Here is a 27,359-nt window from a genome sequence, read left to right as displayed (position 1 = left end):
TCAAATCAATAAAGTGCAGGGCATGTAAATATTTTGCAACTTCAGTGAAGTTTGTTTTCCAATAATTGGAATGCTTTTTAATTTTAAATCCTTTGATCTCTTTTCCTTTTGGCTTTTTGGTTTTTTTTTTTTTTTTTTTGTTTGTTTGTTTTGTTGGTTTTTTGTCCGGTTTTGGGAGGGGTTTTTTGTGTGTATGAATAGCATAATTGTGTAATTTTGTTTCAAGAGTTTTATCATCTAGTAATAGCCTTTGTCTCTTAGGCTATGTCACTAATAATTTCTAAATAAAAAAATTTAATAGTCACCAAAAAAGTTCTTTTCCCTCCCCCTTCCCTCGAAGCTTAAATTTCTTTTAGATTAGCTGTTCCAAAGAACACACAGAACTGCCAAGAGAAAGGGGCAAAGTTTCTTTCACAAATAATCTTCCCTTGCCTATGCCTGGCAGAGTTAGATCTCTGGAAAGTACCTTGCTTTTCCTTTACTTCAAAGCATGTGAAACAAACAGCGACAAGTTGTCCTACAATGAGTTAACTTTTGAGCATACAAAGTGAAGAGGATGCTGGATAGACAGGCCAATGCTGCCAGTAACTCCCCACGATGGAACTCACAGTCTCTCCTCTATTTTCCCCTCTCTAAGTTACACCCAGAAAAAAACATCTCTCACCTCCTTTCAAAGCTCTTAAGTGCAAGCTTGACAAGTTCACTTCTGATATCTTCTGCTCTTACAAGAACTGACAACACTGTAGGAAGCAGCACTGCTGTAAGGACAATAAAAATTAGCAATCTTTCTGTAATACTTAGCAAATATGATTTTTTCCCTCTTTGGTGAAAAATTAATTATTAACACACTAGATAATGGAAGCATGAGGGTGAATTAAGACCTTGTGACATATGGGACAAAAGTTGAATTCCAATCATGATGTATAGTAATAAAACAGAACAAAAAAATCCACAGAAACAGACTGCCAGTTCGACACAGGAAAATGTAACTTTACTCATCTGTCAATGCTATAGTATTTCCAGTAAAGAAATTAATGGATGGAAGTTGATGAAGCTTCCTTTTGTCACTAGCTTGTTGCAAGGCATAAAAAGTGATGCAGCATGACAGTATTAGCAGAATTTGAGGCCTATGTTCATGTTTACTGGGGACTGTTTGATTAACAGTTCTTTCATTAAGTTTTACAATTAATGCATTCAGTTATATTCCACTAATCAATGCAAAACCAGAGATTAATTCTTCAGAATCATTTTATTAGCAATAAGGAATATAAATCTCTTATGAAAATATTCTTAACATTTCAATATATAAGAATTGTCTATAAAAATATACTACTACATAACAAAGCCAGTAACTTCTACAAAACATATAATTCAACATATATTTGACAATATATAGAACATAGCAAAAATCCTTTAATTAATGCTGAGGGTATTTTACCCCGTTTTTGTCAAACAGTAATTCACATAACATAGGAAATTACTCATTCTGATATACAGAAGTTATCACCATAGAACTCTATGTGTGTTCCCCCCCACAACTCTATGTGTGTCACCTGCATCTGCAGGAACATAAAGCCAAAACTTTTCTTTGGATGTACAGGCAGTTATGACCCCAAAAACATTCTGCTGGTAGCTGCAATGTCCTGCTGAAGTCAGTGATCAGCACTGCCAACACTGAATCCATGCAGGGACACAGACAATGTTTTTATTACCCTGGTGGGGCTGATGCCACAGATGAGCCTGCCATGGTAATCATGGTTAGAGAACTAAAACACAAACTCTCTACTGCTAGTTAGCAAGGAAATAACTTCAAAAGAGGCTGCCTCCCTAGAAATAAAACCTCCATCAGACAGCTCTTAAAACAAAAGCTCAAGGAAGAGAAAATACCATGGGAGTAGTTGTTATTTTTTAAATTGTGATCAAGGGAAGTACGATCCATTTTGTTATTACTAATTCTGAGAAGCATCATCTTGGACCACTTTTTGGAATTGGGAATCTGTTTTCAGAATAAAAATTACACATTTAACTAGTAATATCACCAATGCTGTTAAGTTGAGGTTATTTCATGTCTAGTGTTAGATAGAAATCCATTTTAATTATATAGACCACTCTTGTCTACTACAATGAGCTTGTCAAATTCTTGGTGTAGACTTATTTAAAGGGCTTTTAGAGCATACTTTGAACAACCAACTGAACCTGAAAGAAATTGGCTGCTGCACAGTGACAGTACAGAGCCATCAGCTTTCTATAGAAGAGTTGGGTACATAAGGCATTAAGGGCACAAAGTCTCACCACCAGCAATTACAGTGTCTTGCATAGTAAAGAACATATGAACCAAACTTATGATGCACCAGTGACAATTAAAATCTTTTTATCCCTATGTTTCTGTGCAAAATAACCAGTAATTAGTTATTACTCCCTCTATTCAGAATCCACTGAAATCAGAACATTGAATGAATATGTTGAAATTCAAGAGAAACTTAACATTATAACAAAGCAATTGCAATGCAACAATATTCCATCATATTACCTAGGAAGGAGTTGCTATTAGAATAGCATATTTATAAAGTAAAGATCACAGCAGGACACTACAGACAATGAACATCAATATATTTCTGACTCAAAGCTCAGAAAAATAACTTTTGACCCTGAGAAACTTGCTGTATTAAAAAGCTAAAGAATCAAAATCTAAAAGAATCAAGACTCAGACAGTTTCATTTCATATTCTCAAACTGTTAATTTTTGAAGAAAAGTTTTACCATCCCAACAGAAATTTAAAGAAATATTTTCAATTGAAAAACCCCAGCATTTCATTGTATCCACACTTCTGTAGTTTCATTATCTTTAAGGCTTGCAACCAATATTTAGGCTTTCTGCCTATATTTGAGAGGAAGAAAAATTTTAAAATTGAGGTGGTTGAAGAACTTAAAGCTTAAATGTCTTTAATTCCCAACATCATCTAGAAAAGCCAATTACAGCAACTACCTTGTCATGATTTATGGACAGAGAAGCCCTAGTCAAGTCCTTCCTTCTCATTCCAGTTAAACAGTTCCCTAAAAGATCTCTCAAAATCCAAACAATGTTCCAAAACATACATCTGCCAACACAGGATCTGGTTTAGATTATTATCTTAACAACTTAAATATTTAGCAAGGTTTAAGAACAGCAAGAGGAAATAAGCAGATGAAGCCATAAGGAAACCCTGTATGTTTGAACAAAGAAAAAAACCAATCATCTGGGGGTTTTGGCACAAGAAATATATTGAAGGAGTTTCTGCTAGAACTTGAGACAAAAACTACAAACCACTATACCTAGATGTTGACTTCTGCTCATGTAACATATTTTCTACATTTACTTATGTGTTAAGGACAAGAAAACAATCCTTTCTTCAGTAACCTGTTTTCTCTACTAAGTGTAAACAAGATTGATTGAAATCACATGGACTAAAGATATTTTTTAATGTAAGCTTCCACATAATTTTTATTCTATACTGACAAAGTAGCATTCATATAATGTAATTTAAACTACTACCGTATTCTACTTCCTGAAATTTTTATACTGTCATCAAATTTAGGTTACTCCAGTTTTGCCCTCTCCAACACCCCTACTAAGAAGATATGTACTGGATCAGCTCCCAGGAGTAGCTCATCACATAACCACATAGGCATTGAGCCAAGAGGAGAGAGCAGGGCTAGCTGACAATCCAAGTTTGCATCAATCTGAACAGCTTTGGAACCACACCTTTATAAGTGGCAATTCAAACACATGCATATTACACATGAAGTGAAGCAGTAAAAAATGCAGTCTGTTTTCTTTCCCTCCCCTGAAAGCTGCTCTCAATGGCAGTGATGGTTAAGCAGCAGAAAAACAATCCCAGTTCAGTTTCAAGTATTAAGCAAAAAGGGTGCCAAACTGGAATTTTATTATTATGTGAGGCTTTTAAGAGATAATAAAGCAGTTTCCTGACCTTGTCAGCAGTAGCTGAGCTTCAGTGCTCAGGAAAAGCAGAGAACAGACAGCTGTAAGCAGGAACCAGTTTTACCACTCAAATGCAATCTTCTCATATCCATAAAAACATTCAGATTCAGGGTGCAGGTTTTACCTACAGAAACTTGGACAAAGACAGCTCCTCATATCCAGATACATAGATAAAGGTTTTTCTGTGAGGTAATGAAAAACACCTGGAGGACAAAATCATTGGTCCCAGCCAGCACGGCTTCATGAATGGTAAGTCTTGATTGTCAAACCTCCTAGTCAATCTAGGAAAGCCAGTACACATAATCTTTCTGGACTTCAGCAGAGCTTTTGATACTGTCACAGAATCCTTCTGGACAAAATGTCCAGCACACAGCTGGATAACTGTGTTACACAATGGGTGAGCAACTGGCTCACGGGTCAGGCACAGAGAGTTACAGAGAATGGGGTGACATCAGGGGTCCAGTCTCTAATGGGCTCCAGACACAGCCCAGTTCTCTTCAACATCTTCATTAGTGACTTGGATGCAGGACTCCAAGGAATATCAGGGAATATCAATGACACTAAATTGAGAAGAGCTGTTGACTCCCCCAAATGCAGGGAGGCCCTGCAGATACCCTGATAAATTAGAGGGCTGGGCAACCACGAAACATACAAAGTTTAACAAGGTCAAGTGACAGATTCTGCACCTGGGGTGGGGCAACAGACAGACTGGGAAATGAGAGGCTGGAGAGCAGCACCACAGAAAGGGATCTTGGAGGCCTGGTGGATGGCAAGGTGAGTGAGTAAGAGTCAGCAGTGCCCTGGTGGCCAGGAGGGCCAAGCGTGTCCTGGGGGGCACCGGGCACAGCACCGGGCACAGCACGGCACTGGGCACAGCACGGCACCGGGCACAGCACAGCACCGGGCACAGCACAGCACCGGGCACAGCACGGCCAGCTGGGTGAGGGAGGGGACTGTCCCACTCTGCTCTGCATCTTGCACTGAGTGCTGGGGGCAGTTTTAGGTGCCATAAGGTAAAACAACATTAAGCTATTAGAGAGCTTAATGCAGGGCCATGAAGATGGTGAAGGGTCTGCAGGGGAAGATTTATGAGGAGTTGCTAAGGTCACTTGGTCTGTTCACCCTGGAGAAGAAGAAACTGAGGGGACACCTCACTGAGGTCTTCAGCATCCTCATAAGGGGAAGTGGAGGGGCAGGTGCTGATCTCTTTTCCCTGTAGTCAGTGACAGAACTCAAGTAAAGGCCCTGAAGCTGAGTCAGGGGAGGTTTAAGCTGGATATTAGGAAGAGGTTCTTCATCCAGAGGATATCTGGGGACTGGAACAAGGTCCCCAGGGAAGCAGTCACAGCACCAAGCCTATCTGATTTAAGGAACATTTGGACAATGCTCTCAGGCATGTGGTGTGACCCTTTGGGTGTCCTGTGCAGGGCCAGGAGTTGGACTCAATGATTCTGACAGGCCCTTTCTGACTCAGTATATTATGATACTTTGACCCTAAAGTACTATTTGCATTCCATGCCTTTGGGATTGAAGTCTCTGGATCTGCCCTGACAGGATGCAACGCTAACTGGCAAAGGAAAAGACATGTGACCAGACATCTATAAATCAAAAAAAAGTCCACCACATTTAGTGATTTAGAAAAAAACATCTATCAAATGTATAGAAGACAGCATTCTCTTTAGAAAAACACTAGACTGAGTAAGTAACTGAAAATCTCCTCAAGATACAAAGGACCAAATAAAGATTCCAATAAAAATTTCCTTTAAACTTTAGTGAGATAAGACCCAAAAGTTTCAACCTGGGAAAATTCCACTTCCTAATACTAAACACTTAGTCCTCCTGAAATGTGAAAGACACCAAGATCAGTAATAAAACTATTTTTCTTTAGTATTTGTTACATTCAAAATAAAGCCTACAAAAATGAGAAGATGTGCAAGAGAAGTGATAAATGCAGACTTAAAAGGGCCAGCATGAGAAGTGGGACTGAAGTTGCCCACTAGGACTGTCTGATGCAGTGTGGATGCCTGAATGTGATTTGTATGCATAGTGTCACCCTTCCACCAAGCTTTCCTCAAATCTCTTCTGTAGAATCTCTGTATGACCTTGGCCAGCCTGCATTTTCTGTGAAACTGCAATTACATTGCACTCTTGTACATTCTTAGGAAACAGGCAAAAGCTTTAATGTAAATCCTTCTAAGTTTATGAAGGCAAAGGAGACTCTAACTTGGTCTCATAAAGAACTTTTGTATAGAAGGATCTGAAAAGAGTCATAAGCAGCATAAAATATAACCTATATTAAATACCTAAAATATATAATGTTTTGCATAGAATAAAGAAAAGTGCAGCTACAGCGCAGCAGTCCCTACCAGAAGAAAGGGCTAATTTATGTGTGGTATAGAATTAACTGTTGTCTCTCATCACTGAGACTGCAGCAACTAAAGATATGTTTACAGGGAAAATCACTTGTGAAAAAAATAGGTGATTAGGTTATTTCACTATGTCTGTGAAGTAAGTGCAAACACTTAAAATACTTTTTTTTAAAAAGCAAAGCTGATAGGTAATTTTCCCAAGTTAATTTTCTCTTGATATTACTTGGAAAAATGAAATTGCTTTTGTTTTTTTAGAATCCGAATTAAATCCTCATTTGGCATCTCTGTGCAAAATAATAATTAGAAAGCTTATAGAAGTACAAGTTTTATCTATTCTATAAGAGCTGGTTGTTTAAGGATTATCAACTCTTAATTCTCTTCCAACTTTTGTACTGCAATCCCTGTGGTAATCAAGCACAGAATATTATTAAGTCTGGGAGACTTACTTCCACTGCTCTGAAAAATAGAGTCTAAGTGGAGAGCCAGGAACTTTAGGAAAATAAATATTGTACAATTCTGAAAGGAAGCAACATCTTTGAAGTATCTTTCTACTGCCCATATTAGCACGCCTAAATATAAGAAAGTATATACCTCATCAGCTGCTAAAACATCTTCGATTTTGGTTAAAAAAAGTGAACTTATTTTACTGGATATAATTTGGTACTATAATTTGGTAAATGGGATATTTAAATAAATAAAAATAAATATTGTATTTATATTTCTTTCAAGATTGCTTGTTTCTGTAGTGAATTGGTGTCTGTATTGTCAGATTTCCCTCTGTTTAGCTTTTTTCACACTGTGTCTCCACTTACGAATGGCGGTTCCGGAACTACTGGCTACTACACAAAGGGCACCACCCACAGTCCACCAAGTTGGTATATGATTGAGAAAAAGAACTTGTAAAATAAAAGCAAACACCACATCCATTGTTCTCATTATTGATACAGGTCCAGCTTTCTCTATCTGTAATGCTTTTGTGAGAAATATCTGACCCCCCAACCCTAACAAGCCTATTAATATTAGAAAAACCCTATCTCTACCACAATGTGGTAAACGCCATTCATTCAAAACAAACAATGCTATAACACATCCAATTAATCCAATGACTGCATAATACCAAATTGACAAAAAATAATGCACAGACTTTCCCACCTTCCTTAGTATAACAATAGTCGAAGCTGCAGATAACGTGCTTGCAATCGCTGCTATAGTTCCTTTAAGGTGATCTGAGTAACTTCCTTCAATCCCTGTAACACGTGAGCCAAACAGAAATGGTGGTCTGGCAATAAGAATCACTCCAGTGACTGCAAAGAGAGTGAACAGAACATCCCAAAGGCTGTATTTCTCTTTGAGAAAGATCCATGCCAGCAATGACGTAAAAACAGGACTGGTAAAAGTTATAACAGTGGCATCAGCTAGTGGCATGACTTGGTAAGCATAGTAGAGAAGAACCATTGCAGTAGAGCCAAGGAATCCTCGGAAGAAAAGAAAAATTCTTTTACCTTTTGGTCCCAAAAACCCTGTTCTGAAAAACAGAAATGTTATATTAATGTCACTACCTTGCTTATTTCATGACTAACATCCAAACATATTTAAGTATGGTATATACCTTTCTAGTCAAAGGAGTTTAATACCCAAATATTCTTAACTGTCTGATCACAGACCAGCTTATTTCCATCATGACCCCCAATCACATTCAGAGTTCAGAACCTGTTCTTCTAGTGATTAATTTTTCACTTCCAAAATAACTCAATAGTATCCACAAATTATCTTCTGTTTTTTTAAGATCACCCCTCTGTGGAAATCAAAGCATTTGATACAATAATCCTAGTAGAAGCCTCTACCATTCAGGGAGTCAAGGATTTTCAGTTTTCTGAATCATATTAAGAAACGAACAACTAATCTAAAATAATGCAGTTATGCAACTGACGTCCAAACTAAAATACCACTGCATTGCAATCATATTTGAGTGATAATTCTAGATCTAGTTTTAAGAAATAACTTGAAATTTAAACATTTTTACACTTACTTGTAGTATATTAAACCAGGAAGAACAAATGCCATTTGGAAAACACATCGAAATGCACTCACTTCCACTGAATGTACGTCTTCTATTTTTTTAAGAAGTAAAGAGGCCACTGAGAAAAGGAAGGCAGACAGTATGGTATAAAACAGACCAAGTCCTGGGCACGCAGCTTTCTTCTTTGCCCCTGCAACAGATAAAACTGCAGTTAATAAGGATCTATTAGAAGACTTTTCTGATCAGAGAGCTCTGTACACTGCAGTGTACAGAGATACATAACACTGCAGCTCTACACGAGATAGCAGACTTAACTTCTTGTAGATATCAACCAGTACGGGTGATTTATATAGGGACTAGTCACAATTCTGCCCAGGAACCAACAAATGTAACTGACTACAAAACAGTCCATGGTCAGACTCTGAAACTATTATCTTGGGAATCAGCTTCTTAGTTAACTAAGGTTCCTAAGCAAAAGTTAATTTCCTTTCTCACAAATACACAATATAAAATCTCTTTACAGAAGTTCATTTCTATTATACCTCATGTTTATTTTGCAACTAAATCACCCTAAATTTGACCAAGACCGATAACATTTTTATCTCGCTGTAAGAATCCAAATATTTTCTTCAAATAGGCATCAAATACAGATTTTTAAGCAGAATAAATTTAAGTAACTAATGTCAGAACATTAAAGGCCTGGTATTTATCATAATTCCATGAAGACCTTAGTTTATGCTTATTTATCAGACTTCCCCTTCCTGAAAGTTTCCCAAGTCTAATGTTTCTATTCAAGTTTTGTCACTGCCTCAGGCTCTCTTCAACAACATACTCTTCCTCGTTCCACTCATTTTCTCCACACTGATTAAAAAAAAAAAAAAAAGCAAGCAAGGAGAGGGAGAACTGTGAGACAGACAGAGAACTGTGTTGAAGTCAGCAGCAGCAATCTCCAAAGAAATTAGCCTTTTTTGTTATTGCTTTGTTGCATAAAAGGAACAGTATTTCCACTGAACCGAGAGGTGAACACCAAGGAAAACAGAGTCCATCTAAAAATTTGAGTGGGATGTCACCTCACTATCTCTTTTTTCTCTACCTGCATAAAACACTGGGAGCTACCTTTTCTTGTGCAACTCCCTCTAAAGATAAGAGCAAGAACTCCATGTCCCAGAGGCAGTGTTTTGATAAAAGGGTGCCTCATCTCACATTAGTGTGGCAGCCTGTGAGCCTTATGGATCCTCCAAAACACCATCAGCTGGGTACTGCTGCGAGTTGCTTAGCAACTAAGTATGGTTTTGAGAGGGTTTTTTTTTTTTAAATTAACAAAACTTGTCACAAACCATTTTGATCTTCCTTGAGATCAGCACTCAAGGCTGAGAAAGTGCATCTTACTTACTGCCTAGAAGGGAAGACTCCAGGCAGGAGTCCTAGGGACCCAGGCTTTACAACAGCAACCACAAGTAGGCAAAAGGTTTACTTCTCAAGGAATGCTGCCACATTGCAGCTGAGAGTTACAGCTTCTACTTGAAATATTTCTGTTTAGCAACAGCCTCTTACATAAAACTGACTATAAAAACTACCACAAACCAACACTGGACCAGGACACCTACCAGCTATGAAACAAAGTGTTTAAAAAGTGTCCATGAACTACGTAATAGCTTAATCCACACAGCCACATAACAGAACTTCAAAATTAACAGTCACAAATATTGAAACAAGAGGAATTAGACTGGCTTATAACTGAAATGGGAAATCCAAACCCAGGCTGGCTTAGGGATGAACACAGCACAAACAGAACTATTAACTTATCTCAGGCATGATAGCTTCTCTGATTATTACAGAATGAAGCCAACCTAAATAAAGGAAGCGCTGAAATGGAAAACGAATCAAATTAAAGCAAAATATACTGAAAGGATCTTATATCCAAAACTAAACTCTGGATTGTAAGGAACAAACAAAAATCAGAAGGAACTAATTTCTGTAAGCTACCCAATAGACCAAGCCTATCAAAACCACAATCTTTAGAATCTTGTAATACTAGAATTTAAACCATCAACACCTTGAATTGCCAAAGCATGAACTTAGTGCAATAAGAAAGTGTTTTATTTCCTTTTAAAAATAAAATGGTCCAAGTTCTTCCACCAAAAACAAGAACTGCAGTTCTGAAGAGTACCTATTTCAAAGTAAGTTTTAGAGAGGAGTTACATTAAGATAACATTCCCACCCCACAAAATATTAAGCCTCAAAATACCAGCCTAACACCATCAAAACAGTCAAGCACTCATGCTTGTTTCAAAGAATGTAGCAGCTTGAAAATCAAAAGATTTCAAGCAGTACCCAAGTCCTCTTTTTTTGACTGGCTGCAGATTTAGTTTTCCAGTTTTATTTCCTGGCCATCTCCACACATAATACTTTCAAACAATCTTCCACTTCTGTTTTAAGTCATAGGTAAATGCCCCCCACTGTGACCTGTTTTAGATGTAAATTCTAATTGAGTTTTTAATGCTGTACTTTGTTGCAAACAGTTTTACACTTGCAAAATGCATGCAATGAAAAAAAAAATCACACTTCGCACATACAAGAATCTCAAGAATAGCAGGAGAGGCAGAAGAGTACTGGCTTTGGGAAAGATAGTCAGTGAGAAAATGATTGTCTTAGACCTTCAGGAAAGGCAGAAGATTCCCCAAGTTATAAAAAGTAGAAGAGCTCTCTTTGACTTGTGTAAAGTGCCAGGAGCACAACAGCCTGCATAGGAACTAATCATGGTCATGCAGACAAGATCTGGGGGTGATTCATAGTCTTCAGTCATCACCTCAGTCGACTATTCTGTGAGGCAGACAACCCAAAACCGAAGTACTCTTTCTGGTTAATTAATCAAAGTTTCTCAGGATTTCAAACACTGGGTTTTTCCCCCCAAGCTTTGCTTTGTAAGTGACACTAATGTGAATTTCACTGATGAAGGACTCTGGCCTCTCCACAGCTCACCAACAAATCTATTTTCTGCTGGAAAGTCAATTACAGTCATTTTAATGACAAACACATTTTCAGTGAAGTTGTTTTAAAAAAAGTACTCCAGATAACTTCAGAAATTATTTTAAGGTGGCATTTATGTTTTAAGACAACTCCACTTTAAACCTACATGTTACATATTTCCCAACACGTTTGTGGCTTTATCAATTTGTGGCTTTATCAGGAAGTCACAGTCCCAAGTACGTGGACCACCTAAAGCGCGCTCTCAAATGCATTTATAGTGTCAGAATTTCACACAGGCAGAAGGCACCTCTATTTATCCAAACCTGTCAAGTCTTTAAAACTTTAAAAACAGGAAGTACTGTTTTCCCGAGGAATAACCGCTCCCGAGGCGACAGAGCCGCCCGGCCCTGGGGGTGAGCGGTGCCGGCGCTGTGCCCGCTCCCGGGGCGGGGGGCACCGGGCACCCGGCCGAGCCGCGCCCGGCACACAGGCACAGGGACACGGAGTGGATTCCCTCACCGGGGCCGGCCTGTCCGCTCAAGAGGACGGGAGGACGAGGGCGAGGCCGAACCCGCTCGCAGGTGACCCGCGGGCACCAGGTGCGAGCGGCCGCCGCCGGGGACGGCTCGGAAGCGGCGAAGCGGCTCCTGCGGCCGGCGGGGCGGGCACCGATGCCGGGCGCCCTCTGCAGCCGCCCGAGGCCGCTCCCCGCCCCGCCGCCACGTGCGGACGGCCCGATGCCCTCGGGCCGCCTCTTCATCCCCCGTGGCCCGGCAATGTCACCCCGAGAGCGGGCAGCCCTGCCGGGACGACGCTGCCCCCCTGCCCGACTCTCTCTCCTCACCAGGTGCCTCGCAGCAGAACGGCCAGGACATGCCCGAGCAGCAGCCACAAGCGCGGCGCTCCTCGGCACCCGCCGCCTCGACGCCGGGCGCCGGGCACGGCTGCACCGCACCCGGCCCGTCCTCCCGGCCCGGCGGCACCTCCGGCTCCTGCCCGCCCGCTGCCGGAGCAGCGTCGCCCTCTCCGCCCTGACACAGCACCATGAGGACGCGGAGCTGCCGCGATGCTCCCGGCGGCTCCTCGGCTGCCGGCGACACCTGCCCTCCTGCGCATGCGGTGCGGCCGCCCAGCGCCGCCCGCCGCTTTCCCCCCGCCCGCCCGCAGCGCCGAGCACCCGCGGGGGAGGCTGCACCGGGTCCCGGCTCCGCCACCCCCCGCCAGGCCCCGCCTGGAACCGCCCGGGCGGCCCGGCCCTCCCGCGGCCGGTACCTGCCTGCGAGCCGGGCGGCGGCGGAGCAGGAGGCAGCGCCCCGCCGCTTCCTTCCTGGCGTCCCCCGGAGAGACACCCGGCGAGGGCAGCGGGAGCGGTGCCGGGGAGCAGCGAGGCCGTGGTGCCTCGGGAGGGGGAGCTCTGACCCCGCCGGAGAGCGGAGGGGGCCGCGCAGGCCGCGGCTGTTTGCGAGCAGAAGAGATAAAACACTGGGGAAAGGTGACGCGAAGTTATTTTGGGGGCGTCGTTGCGTCATTTGCGCGCCCAAAGTGAAAGCAGCGCTGTGTGTGCCCGCAGCACTGACCCCTCAGCTCAGCTCAGCCTGGCCGGGCCCATCGCCCGGACACTGCACCCACATAGTGCACCCACATACTGCCCCGAGATACTGCACCCACATAGTGCACCCACATACTGCCCCGAGATACTGCCCCGAGGTAGTGCAGCGGCCGCAGCCCCGCCTGGCCCGGCTGTCACCGTGGGACCTCCCTGGACCCGCTCCGCGCCCCGTGGAAGAGCCGGGATGGCCCCGGTGCCCCCGTCAGTGCTGCCGTGTCAATGAGCAGGGACAGCGCATCGCTCCCTGCCAGAGCTGCTGCCTGCTCCGGGTGAAAATGAAGATGCGAACCTGGTGGGCAGTTCAGTCAGGATTGTTAGTGAGGTACAGAAATGTAGCAACCTCCTTGGATATTTTCCCTAAGAAAGCAATGCTGCCGGTGCCTTTGGGCAGGGGAATCGGAAAGGGTAGAGAGAAAAACAGGAGTAGTCCTTTTTCCTCACCCATAAAAAAGTGCAGAGTAAAAGAAGCAGAATAAATTTAAAATGCTATTTTTTCCCCTTTCGAGCAAGTTGAACTGTTATCAATAATTAAAATGGGAGGAATTTCTATTAAAAGGAAAGATTTATGTTCACATTAATCTTTTAGCTGCATAAATTAATCCCTGTTTATTTCTTTATTCTTAACAAAGGGAAATGTAATCTACAGCTTTAGCAAAATGAATGCCAAATGGTAGATAAAAGCTATTTCCTACAAACGATTTTAGGTTTTCCCTCAAGCTACCTCATAAAAGCTATTTCAAGCTTTTGGTGTCTCTAATTTAGCACATTTTATAGTCCATGCTAACCCACCAGAGGCTGTAAGTATTTCATTATCTTGAGCCAGCAGTTGATTAATATGACCAGAATTGTTTCACAAATTGTTCTTAACTAAAAATTAGATGTGCTATATCAATTATTAAAATAAGAGAAATCAATTAATAAGGTTGTGTTGAAATCAGAATTATTTCTAAATATTTACATTATCTGAACTTCTGTTGCTATAAACCAAGAAAATAATTAAATATATGCTGTAGTATTTATGAACAACTTGTGTTACATTTCCTATCAACATAGCTCTCTACAAAGTCTATACTGAAAGCTTTAATATTTTCTCTGGAGACACAAAATTTCCCAAATTTCTCTTAATTAAGAAGTTACTTTTTCTTAATGCACTTATCTATTAATCGGAGTTTAATTTAGAGAGAAAGGTGCAAATAAACCTGGCAGCCTGCTGCCTTCTGAAGAAACTTACACTTCCCTGCACTCCAAGGCAGCTTTCACAGGCCGCTGTTCCGTGAATCACCAACACAAAGTTAGAGCTGTCCTTCCCCAGACGAGTTTTGGTGGAAGAGCAGTGGGGATTCTCTCTCAGCAGCCATCCCAGGCTGCTGATCCCACAGGTGTCTCAGAGGAACACCTGGCCCATCCCCTGGGCCCTGGGGGTGCAGCAGAACACACTCACCCCAATTTTTGTGGCTGGCTGCACAGTCGCTGGGTGAGGCGCCTTTGGAGTCAGTAACAGCAGGAGCAGCTGGCTAGCTCATCTTCAGTGAACAAAACCAGAGCCTAAACATGGTCCACAGTACAGACACAGAACAAATTTTAATGAGTTCTTACAATTTCTGGCTATTCCTTAAAATGTGTAGATTATATATTTATTTTATAATAGTAAATTTTTTTAAAGTGCCAAGTGCTGAGCTGTTGAGAGTTTCAAAGAGACTGCAACAACCCCCTCCATACCCCTCCGTGTCTGGTTTTAAAAGGGAACATCTGAGGGCAGTGTTTGTTTGTGCCAAGATACATGAAGTGTTCTGTTTGCTCCTGGTCAAACTGCCAGGTTTGTCTCAGCTTGAGAGCTTCCAAGTTCTCCTTGTAAAGTACAACCCTCTTCCCTGAACAAGGAAACAGAGCAGTTGCAGCTGCCCAAACTAAGCAGCAGGCAAATGTAATTTGCAGGCATGCTGCCCTAGATTGGAAAATTAAGTACCTGCATAAATGTGCAGGTCAATGTCTAATGCAGCTTTTTCAAGTACAGATTAAGTCTCATCTCTGTGATACTGTGCCCAGAACTGGCTGTTCCTTTCTCCAGCACATCACCTATAATGTCTTTGCTGAGTGCAAACTCCATAAGAAAAGGCTTTAGTAAGCATGGGCAATTTGATCATTGAAATGTAACTGCAGCACCAGCTAGAAATGCATTTATTTGGTTTCCATAAGTGCAGAAAGCGAGCCAGCTCCTGCACAGTCACCACTCTCCACACATAGAGCTTTCAGAGGCTGCTCTTTCCAAAAGAAGAATATTGTCATCTAGAATTCAGGCACAGGTTTTGTCACTGTAAATGCCAGGAACAATCCAGTATTTCCCTGCAGGTTGAGGTACAGGCCTGGCAGGTACTGAAAGTCCTGTAATGAGTCGCTGGTCTGTGTGCCTCATAAGGGACCCTTTGGTTTCCATCTCCCCCCCTGCAAATGCTGTTTCTGACTCCTCAGAGTGGCTTTCCAGAAACGCTAACAAGCACAAATGACAAAGCAATTAAGTAAGTTTTGTGGAGAACTGTGGGACTTTTCTAAGAGATTATAAGAACTTTATCCATTATCACAAAACTTCTTTTATCCACTGCTGATATATTCTAATAAGCTTTTTGGAACACTGCTGCTCTTGGAGGTTTAGTGAGAACTAAATAATATAAACTGAGGGCTGAGATGGCCCTTACTCACCTCTCCTGAGGGCAGCACTAAGAGCTCTGCAGAGCTCCAGCAGGAAAGGCATCTAGATTCCTGGTATGTGGAACACCCTGGCGACATCTATCCCAGTTTCATCTGAGCATAGCTGTGTCAGCACTGTTAGGTACTGCTTAAGCTATAAAAGTTGTAGATTTAAATCAAAATAGTAGTCCATATCAATGACACTTATTCTGTAAAAATGCCAATTCTGTAAAACAAATTTTTTAAAGTTGTCAGGCAAAATTTCATCCAAAGAAATACAGACTAATGTGAAGTAACAAAATAAATAATAAACTTGCATGGTTTCCTTTCCTTCTGAAAAGATTTAACAAAATACCAGATAAGAATTACTTTCTCAGCTTCTGAAATGGATCCAACTCTTAAGTGCATTGTAATAACCATTTACCTCTGCACCTGAGTGCCATAAAACAGATGATTATTGCAGCACCAAGGATTTTCATTGTCCTGGTCATTCATTCAAACTTCTGTCCAACCCAGAGCTGTTTGGGAATCAGAATAGCTGCGGCTGATGGCACATCTGGTGCCCTGAGAGGTCATCTGCTCCACCCTCCCCTGCTTGAAGTGGGGTCAGCTAGAGTTCAAGATTCTCTCTCTGTTGGGACTTTGAATATCTCCAAGGATGGAGACTGTACCACCTCCCTGGGCAACATGCTCCTGTGTTCAAACACATTAAAAAAAAACTTTAAAACAAAAGTTATGTTTCAGATGAATGAAAACTTGTAGTCTTTCAGCACAGTGAAAATGTGGTCCATATGAGCTCCTGCCTCCCCATCAAAATTCCAGTCTGTCTTAGTGGGTTTCATGTCCTCCTCAGGTGTTAGAAGAGACCTGTACTTTTCAGCTTCCCTGTTAAGGTGGATGGTGAACAAGTCCAGGTTTTGCCATCACCACTAATTGCTTCTGCATGTATATATAGGACTGTTGTACAAACATTTTAATCTTGTGTCACAGTATGTTCCAAGTATCACAGTTTTCTTCTTCCTGAGCTGGTGGTTGTAATGAATAGTATTATAAAACAGGAGATGGGGTGGAACATTGAAATAATAGGGAATCCTGCAGTTATGGTCAATATAAGGGAGATACCCTGAGGCTCTTTTTAACTGCATTTTCCAGATTGCACTACTAGCAGTTGCTCCTCAGGAAACTGAAAGTATTGAAATAGGTAAATTCAGTAGAAGTAGGAAATAAAAAAAGTTCTGGGGTCTCCAGAATGGAAGAATTTATTTTCTTTACTTCTGAAGAATTGAAAAATAATGGATAACCAGGACAATATTAGAATTCTGCTTCTATACTTGTTAGGGTGCTTTCAATCCAGTATTAAAGGTATACTGCTTAGCTGACTTTGGTCACATAAAGGTCATGCTTCTGTCCTCAGATGGCTTAAATGCACTGCTTGCTAAGCAATCAAGTCTCTATAGCTAGTATTCCTGGAAGGATAAATTAAAAATAATTTCTACGTACTCTGAAGACCACAGTGTTTTCATTCTTGTATTTCACATGAATGGCTGCAGAGCTTATGCAAATTTAGATGGTGATCTTTAAAAAGTTATGCAATTTTTAAATTCTCTTTAAGCACGTGGAAAAGGCCATTATTCCAATACATCTTGGACAAAAACATATTTTCTTTTACTCACCTAATGAAAAATCTGTATGATTCTTCCTTTTTCTATCATTTTATTTCCGCCAAAGAAAACAAACATCTAAGCAAACCAATAGAGTGATCTGTAGTTCACTCACTCTTGGGAAAGAACTCGCTGTTGGAAAAGAAAACGAACAGCAGTGCACTGGTTTGTGGATCATTTGTATTTGCCACAGGCCAAAACTGTAATAAGTTTTGTAAGCACTGTGGTGATGGGTGGCATTCAGGCCTTGGCCTGCTACTCTGAGGAAGCAGCAGCACTTGCTGTTGTACTGCAGTGAAGTTTTATAGATTGTTACAAGTATATCATGCTATTCTCAGTGAAAGGAGCTTTTAATAATAAATGTGTACTTACACAGCCTGTGTGCCTCTCTCTCAGGTGTAACTCCTCCATGTCAGGTATGTTCTTAGTTTATGCAGTGATACAGTGCAGGTAATGAACAGAATTCCTAATGTTTCAAACTGGCAGTGCTTGATAAAACATGTACAAGGTTATTATTTCTACTTCTTTAGGAGAATCTATATTTTCAATATAAACTTGGCAAGGCAACCAGTGTGAAAGTCTGAATTTAGAAAAGTCTCCTTTCTGGCAAAAGAATTGTGGGTGGGGTTTTATTCAGGCATATTGTCTCATTTCATGGATTGGAGGTATCTGAGTACTCACTATACATAAAAAACTTCCAGGACAGGAATTCTTACAATTCCAGTTGTTTATTGGAGCCATTTATGCAGTGAATGCAATCTTGGCATGTTCTCTTTGCCTCACTGCACTTCCTGATGTGTCAGTACTATTTTTAGTTATGAGTTATCAGATTAGCCATAAAACTGAGTAAAGATCGGTTCCCTTTGAATTAGTTGTTACTCATAAAGATTAAGATCAGTCAGTGATGCACAGTGGAAAAAAAGAAGGAAAATACAAGAAACTTTAAAAGGAATCCAGAAAAAAAAATCAAAAATTGATGGCATATGATTATGAAAAAGAAGAAATGAGCATGCTAGAATTTATGCATGTACTGCCTTGGGTAGGTGCTTCTTCTGGTAAGCATCTCCTCCCAGTGGTTTCTTAAATTTAGATCTTTCCAAAATACAGTGCTTCATTTTGAAATATCTAAATTTGGAGTTTCAACAATATAAGTCCCAAACATATTTTTCATTTAAAATTCTTTCCCCAATCTATCCCAATTTCTGGATCTTCCAAAAAAAAACATGTTTGGGAATTTTGGTAGCTTTTCTTTGGTAACTTCTTTTTTTCTACCTCTCTCTTGGAGAGGTTCTTGGAAATCCTGGAAATAATTTTTCCTCTTATTTAGTTGCCACTATGTATTACTGAAATTACTATAAAAGCTTGTTCCACGCAGCTACTAAAGCCAAAGGGCTTGAAAGAGGGAAGGGCAGATAATCTTTGAAACACAGATAGAAAAAACAGGAATAGGCAGAAGGTTATCAGTTACCATTCTGCAACCTGCTTGAGTAGAAATGATGCAATCATAAAATACATACTCCTTTTAAGTTACTCAGTTAGAGAATTAGGAGCAGACAAGAGGGAGTATTTCTTTCTTGTTCATAGTATGAAGCACCATGGAGAGAAAAAAAACAAAGGAGATATAAAATATTATGTAATCTTAAAGTTTGTGGTGGTGAATTTCCAGAGATTTCTGGCAGTACAGTACAAAAATCAGAAAACAGAAGTACAGCTTGAGTGCCATTGAGGGTCAGAGCTCCCTAGGAGGAGTGAAGGAAAGTGGAAATTGCTCACCGTTGCCATTTTTGCTTCTTTTGTTCTGTTCTATAATGCCCTTTTTTGACTTTGAGAAGAAGATAATTTGTTCAATTATATTTTGTCACTGTCACTTTAACTGACTTTTTACAGCAGTAGAAATGACTGAATGTATAGTTTCTCTTCGTGGAAAGGGAGAGAACTCTTTCAATCAGCTGCATTTCTTGGCACTTACACAGTGTGTTTCCTATTCTGTAAGCTATCTGCCTGGGGCTGCTCTGCAGGGCAAGAAGGGGGATGCTTCCTTACTAGCAACTCCTATGAATTATTAAGCAATTGTTTATATGCCTTACTTGAAGGAGATTAGTCTTCATTAGCTTCTACTTTTCTCCAGAACAAAAATTACATAAAATGTAAATAACGTTGTCACAGGTGACGGTTCAGTACTAGTGCGTTGGGACTCTATAACACATTTATATATTTTTATATATCTGAATGATTTATTCTATTGTTACATTATTATATAAAGCATATTTATGTTGGTATGCATATATAGACTTATGACAAACATATGAAACACCAACATCATTCAGCCTGTGCACCTCTCACCGTATTCCAACAAGCTCACTCCTGTCAGTTTGCTTGTACCAGTATGTTCAAAGGGGAGTGATCTGAAATGCAGCTCCAGCTTTTGTTAAGGAAAGAAAACCTTTCAATACAGATTTGAAAGCCCTTTTGTTTTGTCAGAGTCACAGACATAAGTGGGGTCTTTTTTTTTTCATGATTTTTTAATTGAGTCAGTGCTCCTTCATTACCTCCAGGAGCCGCAATGCAGAAGAGCGTTCCTCATTAGAGCAAAAACCCTGCTGCTGCCTTGCATGAGGGATGTACCTATTCTGGGCATTTGCTGTCCACAAGATCACCTCCTTCAGGAAAGAAGCAGGGTTTCTTTTCCTTTCTTGCAGGAGGCTGAGAGGGTATACTGGGAAATCATAGTGTTGTAATTCCATATTGTTGGGTTTTCTAATAAGCATCACCAAGCAGGCAGGACACTGGAGCACACGAGCCCAGGTCTAACTCCAAATGGTTATTTTTATGTCCCTGTAACCTCAGCTAGCTCAGATCCTGTGAACAGTGCCAGAGTGGCAGCCCCCTAGGAATGGGCTGACCAAGCTTTTGCGGCGTGTGCTGACCTCTGCAATCTGTTCCTGGCTCCCAGCAAGTGGACGCTAAGTGAGCTCAGGTTTGATGACACACACAAGCTGATTACTCCCTCTGAAATACCAGCAAAAGTGGGAATGTTCTGACATGCACAAGCTGCTGCCCTCAAGACCTTGCTGAGTTGTCCTTGTCACTGAGAGGAACGCCTCTGGTCTGTGGCTGTACTTCAAGGAAATTGTTTCTGTTGAGGCATGACTGGAGCTCGTTCTCTTCTTCCAAGGGCAGCTTCTGGGTGCCTTTGCTCCTGCTTTGAGTGCAGGAGCAAAGAGGGCTATCAGGTATTCTCAGAAAAGGAAGGACCCTTGCAATTTACTGGCTCAAGGGAGCTCTGGCTGTACAGAATGATATCTCTATGGCATAATTAATTTGTAATAGTCTTGCCAGTTTTTTGCAGTTCATATCATTCTTTAAGTTATTATTTTGCAATTTTGCTTAATTGCATTTATACAACTTTTGGATGAAGTCACAACCACACCCATAAGATTTTTTGATAGACAGTAGAAATTAGCTTCCATTTTTCTTACTCTTAGATCCTCTGATTGCATCACTGCTCTCAAAATCGTTTTACAGAAATTCTGAAATGAGTTGTTATTTTGGAACAAACATTCATTTCCAATTTGGTTCAAGCTAATAAAATATGATTAGCATAGTGCTGTTGCAGTTTGATATAGTCCAGAACCCTGTATAAAAAGGCAAAGCTTTTCTAGCAGCTGTTCTACCAGATATTTTTTCTTGGTCTCAGCCTTGAAGTGAGTTTAGTTTTAAGGACTCGTTGTTATCTTAAATAATGCTAAGAAAAAGTTAATGATAAGATTTAAGACTGGACTTGTGTCAGTGAACATGAATTATTTAGAAGCAGAGGATTTTTATTTGTGATTGTAATCTATAATCCATGTAGCTAATGCCTTCAAGTGTAAACATTAAAAGGATGCTCTCTTTTTAGTAGTAGTCTGTCTGTCAGAAAATTTACATATTCACATGTGCAATTAAATTTTCTGTTCCAGATTTATCATTTTTCTTCTTTGTTTCACACTTTGGAGCAACATAGGCATAGTGATTTTCCTGAATGGGCAGTATCTTTATGTTATTGTATATGGGGGAAAAAAGAGGGCAGGATAAGGGTTTCAAATTACACAGGTTTTTGGAAACTGTGACAAGGGGAATTGTTTGTTTGTTTGTTTGTTTGTTTGTTAGTTTTTCCAAAATTGTTGATCTGCTTCTGTGGTTTAGAAATTACTCCTTCACAGGACAGTACTATTACCTGCTTAATCATAAGGTACTTTGCTACTAATATTCCTACAGCTCTAATACTCAAATCTTAATAATAGGCTTATAAAAAGCTGAGTTCTGATCTTCCCATGGGAATCTACTTCTGTCATGACTTACATAGCTGAAGTCAGCCTGAGTTGTGCAATTACATTCTCAAGTGCTTGCAAATTGTTTGCCAAATTTTTTTAAATGTTGACATAATTTCAAGGAATTATGTTGCTGGTATTTTACAGATTTTCTCCATGTTCACATTCTCAGTATTGTAAATGCTTCTAAATGGCTGTGGCCATTTATATATTTTGTTTTGTGGACCTCAGCAACAAAGCTAATTTCTGAGCACTGTGTCTCAAGAACTGAAAATAGGAAATGCAATACTGGAGCACAGTCATTATTCAGCTGCTTGGCTTTTCATCCCAAATGGTTACAACCAGATGTTTCTCACAGAAGTGCAAAGACTTCTTTTCCCTAATAAAGAGCAATTTTGTTCAGTACTAAAGTGATAGAATTTTTTTAATGTAATTTATCCATGTTTGACTTTCTGAATGCTGTATTATTGTCACCTATGTCACTGCCTATGACAATGAATGCCACAGTTTATTTTTGGGAGGAAGGTATTTTGGTTTAGGGCTTGGGATTTGATAGTGTCAAGTGCTTCCTTCAATAAATTTTTCCACATCTCTCTGAGTCCTTAATTACCTTGCAGAGTTTTTTGAGATGACTACATGAGTACTGCATGCAGTATCTCAAATAAGGCAACAGCAGTGATTTGCCATGACATGTACTGTTGTAGTCTCCCTATTATCCTGTACATGTGGTAGCATTATTTGTTCTTTCCTGTTGCTGTACATTGAGATCAGTATCTTTCTGAGTTGTTCACAACAATGTCAAGTTGACTTTCTTTACTGCTAATTTTAGACTTGTGAGCATTTCTTTCCTATGTTTAGTATTTTGCCTTTCTGGACTCTCAACTTCACTAGTCATCCTGTCCCACTTGCTTAGTTACCTAATTTCCCCTGAAGTTTTACACTTCCATTTTCATTTAGAATTTCAGGGAAATGTGGATCTTGCTGGCCTGAAATTCCACTGGTTATTTATCCCATTAGCTTTTTTAAAAAATAAGTATAATATTTGTTACTTCTAGTTCTTTTGCACATAAATGGTTTTTAATGAAGGACTATGTATTCTTAGCAGATCAGCCTGTTTATTCTGAAGCTCTTTCAGTATTTTTGGATGCTCACCATCTGGGCAGGTTGACAACTTGCTAACATACTGGTGTTGCTATCCAGGCATTCGAACAGGAAGGGAGAATGGGTCAGAAAGTCCTTTTTCAATTTAAATAATTCAGTAGGAAGAATAAAGTAAGGCTGAGTTGAAAACAACTTTTGAGAATTCAGAAATTGATTTGATGAATGGGAGATTTGGAACAGTAATGTAATTAATACTATCATCCATTTCCGTTTATTTGGAGTATAAATAAACAATTATATGAATATAAATATGCATATTTAGGGGCAAATTGCTTTCTACTGTAACAAATTTGAAGACAGAAGTATTACACTACCATAACTAATTGGAGCGATTCAGAGTCTCAAAGCACAAATACAACACCACTTCTGTATAGCACACTGGAGGTCTTTGTAGTTCCAGTTCATTTCAGGAAAATTCCTGAATAGAAATAGGGTTAGGTTTGCCTCTGAGCACTTTGTTTAAGTGAACTATAAACAGAGACATGCCTGTAACACCAGCCATTAGAATTCAGAGTCATCAGTAAGGAAGAAAAGTTGCCATTAGCAGTAAGTCAGGCAGTGTACGGCAGATCGGTCTGGAGGAGTTGAACTCCCCAAGACCTCCACATTTATCGGTGAGTTCCCAGCCACAAGAACACATTCAGCCATTCTAATCAATAGGAGTCTAAATCACAGCTTTACTGCCACACTTAGGTCTCCAGATCAGCAGGAAGGAGAGGGCAAGGCCTGCAGGCAGATGAAAGGTAGTGGGAACTGTTGGCAATATGTATAACAAATCAGAGAGAAAACCTGCTAGGCAGTGGGGGAGGCATCAACAGCTGAGTGAATCGAGTGCTTGGGTTTGCATTTTCCGTCTGCTGAGCCTGGCTTAACTTCTGTCTGGCAGGGCCCTGGCGCTTTCAGTGGGCAGTGGAGTGCTCACGACTCCCTTTGTGCCACCAGGGCTGAGACTGATGTAGCAGAGAGGTGTCAAAAGGGAAAAAAATCCACATATTAGGATCATGGACGTAGTGCATTAAGTTTGTAAGCCTCTTACTGTATTTTGCAAGAACTGGGTGATTATCTGGATTTTCAGGGTTCCCCACTGAGGGGAAACACATTACGTGTTTCATGGAAAGGAAAAGACTTCCTTGAAAGAGGAAACTTCCACTCTCTTGAAACTTGCTGAGTGCTTATACTCTGTTCTTAATTGTAACATTTTGGGCATGCTGACTTCTCTGCTTTCTCTTGGTGCTATTGTCAGTCTGAGGACTTTTTGTTACTTCTATAGTTTAAATAGTCTTTATTTTTCATTGAATGCTAACACAATATATTTTAATGCGTATATACATAAATACAGCTGTTAGTGAGCTTCCCACTAGAACATATCAAAGCATATCACACATCATTAACTATGCTAATAATTGTTTCCCATCCTCAAGCATACTTCAAGTGGCTGTTACAACCCCTTCAAATAAAGTTTAAAAATTTCAATATTTAGGAGAAGTTATAATTAAAATGAAGTACAAACCAACAATGCATTTCTGTTTGTTTTGTTACCTTACACAACAAGATATTTCCTTATCGAATTTATTTCTTAGTAGGAAGAGTGCTTTTTGGAATATTTTTCAAATAAAGTAGAAACAAAAAAAAACTTCAAGTCCTAGGCATTGCAATAGACAAAAACAGTTACACATGGTATAGTATCAGGTATTCTGAATGTATTTTATATATCTCTTCCCAAGTACAGAGCTGCATATTCTTTTATATTTGGGGTCTATTAAAAATCTAATGAAGTAGTTGTAGGAATACAATAGTATTCCACTAATGTTCTTTTTTTCTATCTTAGACATTAACATTACTAAGCAGCATCAAGGATCAGCAGTATCCATTAATAACCTTCAATACTGTCTTCTGTAATACGTTAAGTACCTTGCATACTCTGTCAGTCATCAACAAAACAATTAGGGAGTTTCGAAAATCCATTAAAACTACAGAAGACAACCAGTCAGTCATAAGTAACATAGACTTTGCTGAAAAAAATGGCATTTTTAAAAAGTATCAATGTATATATGATGAAAGGTTCTGTTCTAGTTTTTTTTCTGACTGTTCCACTGATATTAGAAGGAGTACTGAGCAGAGAACCAGGATGGAATAGGCCTTAGCTTTATGCTCAGATGAGCTGTTAAAATGCCCAGTCTCTGAAATCAGGAAGAAACAGCACAGGGAGCCACCTAATGAGCCTTTACACTTTCCTATGTTAAGGATTATGGGTCCTGTTCTAAAAATACCCCAGTTCCTTATGTGGTACAAAGAAATGCTCTAGTCACACAATAAGAAACTGGCTGTTGTCCCTGTGAGTCTCCACCTGACATAATGGACTAGACAAAGGGATTTTCAAAAGAAAACAGGTTTAGATTCAGCATTTTATAGTAATTAGCTGACCTTCCAAAAATGACATAGGCATTAAGAACTTCCCAAATCACTAGTGCTTGACTATAGGAAAAAATTTTCTGAAGGAACAACCAAACTGGTACTGCAGTTGTGTTCTCCAGCAGATTGATCCCTTGCCACCCTCCACTGCACCATGGTGAGTTTTATATGTATTGTGAATGTAAAATTCTAGTGACTCACACCCTTGCAGGCATTTAAATTCCTCATTTAAACCCAGGAGTAACAGTGAATTCCTGTAAGTTTGTCACATCATTTCAGAATGAGGTAAAACTCAGGAGAGCAATCATAGCACTATGATAGCATAGGCCTTAGCCAGCACAGCTGGCTGGTTCTGGAATATATTTCCATGAAATGTAACTTTTTCAAGGTACACTGTGAGGCAATATGCTGTTTGTAAATAAATGTTGGTAGCAGATTAGCAAGTTTCTCCAACTCCACTTAAATTCAGCCAGATGTTTATAATATGTTCATAATGAGAAGGATGCACAGCCATTATCTTTATAATTTGATAGAGAGTGCATGTAGGCAAGTATAATGGGAAAAATCAGATAAAAACCAGTGCACATAATTCAATAGGACCTTAAGTAAAAGATTGAAACAGAAGACAAGAGGAATAGAAAACACTTAATGGTTTGCTGGTAGATTGGAGATGAGTTCATGTTTATATTTCATTCCTTTCCCATGCAAAGGGCACTGAAGAAGAAACTGAGTTGGCAGTCACAGATATGCAGCCAATGTTGAGAAATTAAAAAAAATTATTATTTGGCTTCATCTGGGGTTTGAAATCATGCTGATGTAACAGCTAAAACTATATAAAGGAAATATGGTTTGACATACAAAGGAAACTGCCAAACAAGAGAGTATTTATTAAGATGATATTTGGAAATGTATTTAAGAAACAATTGGGAAGTTTCAGCTGTGAAACATAGTTTAAAATCTTTCTATTCACATTGTAAACACTTATGGAACAGGTAGTTACTAAGCCAAATGCTTAGCCGAGCATATGCAGCTATGGATAAAAAGACACCAGAAAAATTAACTTACTAGAGTAGTGTTGTTCAGGTTGGAATTTTTGATTTTAAATAACATTAAATATAAAAAAAACCTCCATTATCTATTACAGAGGCATACTGTTTAGGACTGACTTCCTAAATATACATTAATCAGCTCATGTGATTAGCTGACATGCACAGTATGATTAGTTTTATTCACCAGTCAACATCTGTGAATGGTAGAAATGTCTAGAAATGAACACAGTATTCATGTCTCTGTTTTAAAGATGGCACTGAAGCACAATGCTTGGTAACTTAAGTAATGCAAAGGTATCTAAAATAAACTTGAGCTTTCCTCCTGAGCTGCAACAAATCATCTTCAGCATCAGTGTAGGTTTCTCTCAAATGGTGCACTAGATGAATACAAACAAAAGACTATTTTAACTTTGAGCTTGTGATAGATTTCCATGCCACATTCAGATTTGGCACAATTTAACAGATGTAGTTAGCTTCCCTGGAGCTGCATACACTATACAAACTGACTACACATCCAAAGTTCCCTGAATTTCAGAACTACCTGGTACTAAGATTCATTGCAGGCTAGTGGAAAAAAATTACTTCCCATTCACTAGCTTCATTCAGAATAAGGAATAAATTCATTGAAGACTAAATAATTGCAATTACAGTGGAAAGACTTGACAAGGACACAGAATTCATGCAAGTGATTTGTGACAGTTCAGCTACAGAAATAATGCTAGCTGAAAAATAAGCTTTTCTTCTAGCTTTCAGCATAGTAACAGCCCCAGTGCTGTACAAGATATTTGTTTTGTGCTTCTTCAGCATCAGGTGAACAAACACAGACCTTTATCTTGTCTTTTATTCTGCCAAGCTCTTTGTAGATGTTTAGAAACAGCTACACACAGTACAAAGGCCTAGCCTACAATTAGATGTGTATAACTGAACCCTTCATCCTACAAGCACATCTAGATAACTGAAGGGTTTTTTTCTGCTTAGAGGTCTGTTTAAGTCAGTGAAGTTTCCAATAAGTGCAAGGATTGCCCAGGTGATAATTTATAGGCTTGTATTTCAATGCAGTATTTTTATCAAGAATTTCTTGTTATTAGTAAAACCCACCTGATCTTTCATGCATCTTCTATGCAGTACAACACTG

At 39.8% G+C, this 27,359-nt stretch overlaps 1 protein-coding gene across 1 annotated transcript; it reads right to left on the bottom strand.

Annotated features, from left to right (window-relative positions):
* Window positions 1-828: 828 nt before the first annotated feature.
* SLC35G1 (solute carrier family 35 member G1) lies at window positions 829-12,453 on the bottom strand. The gene is given in 4 exon segments (XM_063163513.1): window positions 829-7,872; window positions 8,377-8,557; window positions 12,182-12,417; window positions 12,419-12,453. Coding segments are annotated over 4 exon segments (1,212 nt in total). The 3' UTR covers window positions 829-7,112.
* Between the last annotated feature and the right edge of the window lie 14,906 nt (window positions 12,454-27,359).

The sequence above is a fragment of the Melospiza melodia genome, chromosome 9, assembly GCF_035770615.1.
Source record: "Melospiza melodia melodia isolate bMelMel2 chromosome 9, bMelMel2.pri, whole genome shotgun sequence".
Classification (NCBI taxonomy): domain Eukaryota; kingdom Metazoa; phylum Chordata; class Aves; order Passeriformes; family Passerellidae; genus Melospiza; species Melospiza melodia.
This window is presented reverse-complemented; position numbering and strand designations above follow the sequence as displayed.